The sequence below is a fragment of the Tachysurus vachellii genome, chromosome 5 (genome assembly GCF_030014155.1).
Source record: "Tachysurus vachellii isolate PV-2020 chromosome 5, HZAU_Pvac_v1, whole genome shotgun sequence".
NCBI classification, from domain to species: domain Eukaryota; kingdom Metazoa; phylum Chordata; class Actinopteri; order Siluriformes; family Bagridae; genus Tachysurus; species Tachysurus vachellii.
In genome coordinates, this window is record NC_083464.1 from 26,004,079 (window position 1) to 26,010,370 (window position 6,292).

Below are 6,292 nucleotides of genomic sequence, written 5' to 3' on the forward strand. Positions count from 1 at the left end.
TAGCAGGAAAACTGATTTGTGGTCAAGTTGAATGCTAGTTGGGCCACCTGATGATAAAGGTTATTACTATGGCAACCAGTAGTAGAAATGCCAACTGGCCAAGAGGCATTCACTAAACTCTAGGGGTTTCGTTACCACGACCTAAAGTGGGCGTGTTTCCGGAGGTCTTGGAAAAACACCCTCGTTCAATAAAAAAACAGCATACTACGAAGGACAAAACAGTCATACAGGTAGATTTATTTTAGAAAACAAATAAATAACCAAAAACTACGGTTATGGTTAGATTATCAAATAGGCCACGCCTACCCGATGACGCAATATCTGTTACGCTGTTCTGAAATCCCTGGAAATAAGTGCATCCCGTCCGACTACACGTCCCATGATGCACCGTTTTGTTGTTACGTGAGGGGAAAAACAGAAGAAGCGCCTCGTGACGGGTCGGGGGCGTGGCTTCGTTTCTCTGGGCTGCGCTCTTGGGCAACGGATAATCTAATGTATGACCGCGGAGTGTGAGAAAGCGGAGTCCTAACGGAGATTTCTTTTTTTTTTCCTGGATTTGAAACAACATGGCAGACGTAGTGGAGGGAGAGGACGTGCGCTCGGCTGCGCCCTCCGTGTTGCGCTCCTCACGGCACGGCTCCGGCGGGAACGTTACTGCGGGCCCTCGGCTTGTCCGCATTATCAAGTCGGATTCGGGTTACGGCTTCAACGTCCGCGGCCAAGTGAGTGAAGGAGGTCAGCTGAGGAGCATCAACGGCGAGCTGTATGCGCCGCTACAGCATGTCAGCGCCGTGTTACCGGGCGGTGCGGCGGACAGAGCCGGCATCTCCAAGGGCGACCGCATTCTCGAAGTGTGAGTTACGTTAATCTGCTGTAGCTACAGTTAGCCTGCTGTAGCTAGTCTACTGTAGACGCGTTCATCTAGCTAACAAACAGACCGCGTACTGAAATCGAGCGTAGTTTCAACCATCAATAAATTATATTTGCGGATAAATTGAGACCAGTAGAATTAGCTATCTTCCCTGACATCTTTCAAAAAACTAGCCATATTACAACGAGAATTAGCTTTAGCTCCCTAGGACTGTTATTTCTTTCCCACTTATATTCTGACAATCCCCACCTCCTGCTTGGGATTGGCTAACGATGTCTCCTGTGTTGAGATTGGTGTAGAAGACGTTCTTGCAAATTTACCCAGCCAATCCGAACCACGGAGCCGCAATATGGGTGGGAAAAAATGCTCCTTTGCTGCTTGCTAGCTAGCCAATCCACCAGACTTTGTTGACATTTTTGGTGTTTAGTGTCACGAGTGTGGTTGCTAGTCAGCAGCCCAGTACGGATCAATGCTTGGAAGGCAGCTAAAAGCGTTGGCGCACGTTAGAGGTATTTAATGTTTAATGTCGACATTTAGTTGAACGTTAATTAGCTAAAAGTATAGACCCCATATCAGCTAACCCAGCCAAGCTATCTGACCAGCTCAATGTGTCACGTGGTGCAACGTCATATTTGGGTCGGAGACAAATTTCTCACGTTTAAGTTCCGTTAGAAAACAAGTTTAGAGCACCTGGATGGAGAGAAGGCGTTAGGATGGACAGTTAAAATAAATAAATAAATAATAATAATAATAATAAAGATTTTTTGGCCTACAGGATTAGAGCTTTTGAACCCTGGTGACCTGTTCAGCTCTTGGTCTGGTCAGATTTACATTCTGAATATAATGCAGTCTTTGCAGCTGTTTTGAATAGTCGCCTCATTTGAAAGAAAAGGAGGTTTGTGTTGAAGGGCCTGTCTTCATTATACATTCTGATCACACACATCAGCACAGTGCACAGACAGCCTCTCTGTTTCTTCAGCATCCTGCAAAGCCAGTGCAGCTGTTAGCACTGTGAGGATGAATTTACAGAAAATAGGCATTGTAGAGAGACGGGTATCGGGTATAAAATGCTTATACATTGGGTAAGATGTTTGTTTGGGTTTTTTATCCCATCCCAAATGGCTAGTAATCAACCCATACTTTGGCAAACATGCTCCAAGGCTCGCATTGATGATCCATCTACTCAGCATTGCCCTGTGTCAGACAAGCAAGCGTGCATTTGCATTTGGCCTACTTGTTGATATTCACAAGGGCACGTCACTGATGCTGGGCTCGGTTGCCATAGCGAGGGATGCGTTTCTCTAGCGTTGGAGGAAGGAAAGATAAACTTCAGCACCAGTTCTGGGTGAATTGGCTGGAACAATTTGTAGTGGAAATATGTAGTGAAAAAAAAAGAAATGTAGTGAAAATCACATAACTTTTTTCTGTGGCTGAAGGTTTTCAGTTTATGTTCGTCATCACCTGGAGTTCATGTCTCTACAGTCATACAAACATGTCCAGTCATACAGCTAAGTGACTGGACATGTTTGAACTTGATCTTTAAAGTGGCCATGAGCTCAAAACCGGAGACAAGACAGTCTCAACAGTGGTAGCTAAGTTCAATTCAAACCTAAGTTGTTTGTGTCATTTTGATTGCACAGTTCAGGGTGCGTTAATTTCCCTTCCAAACCATGTCTCAGTTTTTTAAAAACTTTGTTTATGTGCTGGGGGCACGGTGGCTTAGTGGTTAGCACGTTCGCCTCACACCTCCAGGGATGGGGGTTCGATTCCCGTCTCCACCTTGTGTATGTGGAGTTTGCATGTTCTCCCCGTGCCTCGGGGTTTCCTCCGGGTTCTCCGGTTTCCTCCCCCGGTCCAAAGACATGCATGGTAGGTTGATTGGCATCTCTGGAAAATTGTCCGTAGTGTGTGATTGCGTGAGTGAATGAGAGTGTGTGTGCCTTGTGATGGGTTGGCACTCCGTCCAGGGTGTATCCTGCCTTGATGCCCAATGACGCCTGAGATAGGCACAGGCTCCCCGTGACCCGAGGTAGTTCGGATAAGCGGTAGAAAATGAATGAATGAATGAATGAATGAATGAATGTTTATGTGCTCATGTCTGCTTCAATTGCCACTTTAAAAACTAAAAGGCTTGCTACACTTCTACAATGCACTATGCACTATGTATTATACTTTAGGGGCTTTTTCTTGACATGCACGTCTTGTTGTTGACATTTTCTTTGTGAACGCATTACTCACAATATTTATACTACAGAGTTGAGTAGAACTGTATTTAAGTATGCAATTGGGGATGCCACTTAGGTTTAAACATGTATGATGCCACTATGGAAACTGTGAGCCTATGATGTGCGGTAACGTGTGAGATGAGGCAAAATAAACAGCGTTTGGAGATGTTGACGTGTATTACTCAGAAAATAAGTTACATATTTGATTTTATTGTACTGCCTAATCTTAATTCTTTTCCTTCTCACCTCGTATAAGTGGAGACTTATACCCTCATTACCATAGGACAGACAAATAAACCTGCTAACCTGCTGACAAATAACCTGTAGCTCGGGACAGATCTGAGGCACATTGTGTAGAAATGTTGCAGTGGACAGAAATCCTACAAAATGAACTTGTGGAACTTTTAGGCTGCTCTTGGAATTAGAAATGATCTTGATATGAAATGTTTTTTACTTCTCGCTCATCTGCATGCATCAGACTCAGATCAGTTCTCCTCTTTGACCCCTCACATTGCCTTCTGCTAGATTTCTACACATCCATCTAGTCCAATGAGTTTGAAGAGCTATTACACTCAAATTCTTCAAGAAAGTGAATCAATCTTTATTGGGAGCACAGAGCGACTCAGTGTCAACTCGTACCCACAGGATCCATCATTTGCATCTTTGAACTAAGAATTTGAATAATGTGTTTATAAAGGATTAAACATGGCCTCCTGGTGCAGTTATACCGACTACATGAAATGAAGTTATTCAGTATAATTAAATAGTCAAATTAAGTTGAATAAATAATAGTTTTGGTGGAAGAGACTTACTTGATGAAATGAACCATCCTCATGAAATATTTATTTATGGTTAGTGTTATAATCATAGTGATACTACTTACTAATAATAATAACATTATTATTATTATTATTATTATTATTATTATAGTTTCTTAAAAAATGTTTTTTATGTCTTGACTGAATACTTTATAGCATCTCTTTAAACCTGACTGATTTTTTTTCCCCCTCATTGTAAAGGTTCCCAAAAATAAAGTTTATAGCCGTCGTACTTACAGATGTTGTGAATCGATACGTGTTCAGTCCATGCTTATTTCTGTACAATGATCGTTTGGTAGAACACAAAGTTGGTTTGGTTGTGTAGGATCTCACAGACACTAGGGTTAGGCTTTGGGTTAGGACATTACCGGTAAAAAAAAAAAAAAAAAAAGGGCCACTCGACGAAAATTTAGGAAACTTTAAATTCAGGAAGAGCAGCTGACTTAACCACAGTCCTACAGCCAGAGAGAGCTGAAAAGGGAAGTGTTCCTTATACTAACCTAACAATGGGGTGCGAACGTTTTGTGAGAAAAAGCGTAGAGGGACAAGTTAGTGTTTAGTTAAGTAACTTGTCCCTAGTCCTTAAATAAATAAAAAGTCTCACAAAAATAAATAAACAAAAATCTCCACATGCACTATTTCTTACAGCAAATAATAATCTTGGATGGAAGCACTACCTGTATTGTTCTTTGCTTGATCTATCGCTTTGCTTGTATATTAAGAATACTGTGAATTGTGAATATTAAGTTTGTGAGCAAACACAAAAACATTCATATATCAATTTAACTCTCGTCTCATTTTTATTCCATCAGCCATTCATGTCTTTTTTTTTTAGGGGTTCCAGAGTGTTTCATAGGTAGCAAACTTGATTGATTAGCAGCCATGACACATACAGAGTGACACAAAGAGCGAGCGAGCGTCCCGTCATAGGTGTTCATGGGTCTTCGCTACACCTGAACGACAAGAGACACTTGTTCAAGAAGAACATAAATTCTTGAACAAAGAGGTGGAAAAAAGCTTATCTAAGCAGATCAGCCGAGCCCCGAGCAAAAAAAGGACGTTTGCAATGCCTCCAGCTTTTTTAGGCTCATGATGACACAGGCATGACTCACACACACACACACACACACACACACGGGAGGAATTTCACCTCCATTCAGAGCAAATGTATCTATTCTTGTATTGCTGAACCTGGAGTAAGTCATTAAGAAGCCTCAGAGGTATTTGAAGCCCATTCACACATCGGCTGCGTGAGCACTTCTCTATCCGTTTCTATCCCTCCTTCAGCCCCCAAGAGTCAGGCGTATGAGTTAATAACCATGTTGCTAGTCTGAAAGGAGAATAGAGTGCTGCAGGAACAAGATGAGATGCACTTCTGGTTCCTTCATTTCAAAGTCAGTGGGTTTTTGGTTAAATGCCCAAACAGCCTGTCGAAGGTCTGTGGTTTATTTTTTTTTTTTTTTTACATTTTTTTTCCAGGAGATTGTTGTTTCTAAAATGTTGGTTAAAGATTGGGGTTAGTAACCAGGAGCCTGATGTTTCAAGCCCTTGAGCAAGACCATTAAAGAATGTTAAAGAAAATGTTAATGTTTAATGCAGGATAAGAATTGAAAGAATCAGCATGCGAGGTTTGGGCCCTCAGATACAAAATCCTGTATTTCTGTATATCTTTATTACCTGAAAACAGGACCTGGTGTTGATCGTTTGCCGTGCTATTAATTGATCGATTCGTTGGATGATTGATTAATAGTGTTGGAAACTGATTGGTTAGGATATAATGGGGGGGGGGGGATAGTGGTGACCCATTATCTTCGAAAAATAGTGAAAGTAAGAGAACTTCTGGGATTTGGACAAAACAGCTGTGTAGCCTTGAGAAAATCACTTATCAATGAGGCTAATGGGGAAAACTGTCATATACTAGAGAGACAAAAGATATGAAAAAAGGTCAAGTGTTCTGACGAGTCCAGATTTTACCCTGTTGCAGAGTGAAAGGCAATCAGGGTATGAAGAAAGGTGGATGAAGTGATGCACCCATCATACAAATAAAACTGGACTAAATTGTAAATTGTAAACATTTGTGCAATATGATGTTATTGGAAAATAATCAACTTCCCGGTTGTAACACCATTACACCAGTCCACACAGGAAAAGATGCTATGATAGAATGTTACAGCTAGATGCTTAGCATCTGACAGAAATTGAACAGCGCCTCATATCACATGCTTTGTACGGTCACAGACACCTTACGTGTTGTGTAAACAGTGACTGTGGCGTTTGAGAGAAAAATAATAATGATGTCATATGGTGACAACAAAAACTCATCAGTTAGAGCGAAGAGGAGACAAGATGAAAGGCAGATCAGAAATGACTGAGTATTT

The 6,292-nt window shown here is 41.5% G+C and overlaps 1 protein-coding gene across 4 annotated transcripts in view; it reads left to right on the plus strand.

The window, feature by feature from the left end:
* The first annotated feature begins 442 nt into the window (after positions 1 to 442).
* The window catches only part of LOC132846195 (sorting nexin-27-like), a 31,024-nt gene continuing 25,174 nt past the window's right edge, over positions 443 to 6,292 (plus strand). For 2 of the 4 annotated variants that reach the window (XM_060870803.1, XM_060870802.1), the window contains exon 1: positions 445 to 853. In XM_060870803.1, the coding sequence (XP_060726786.1) occupies positions 567 to 853 (287 nt within the window). In that variant the 5' untranslated portion in view covers positions 445 to 566. Of the gene's footprint in view, positions 854 to 6,292 lie in introns of all 4 variants that reach the window. The other 2 variants (XM_060870804.1, XM_060870805.1) reach the window with 2 other exon arrangements.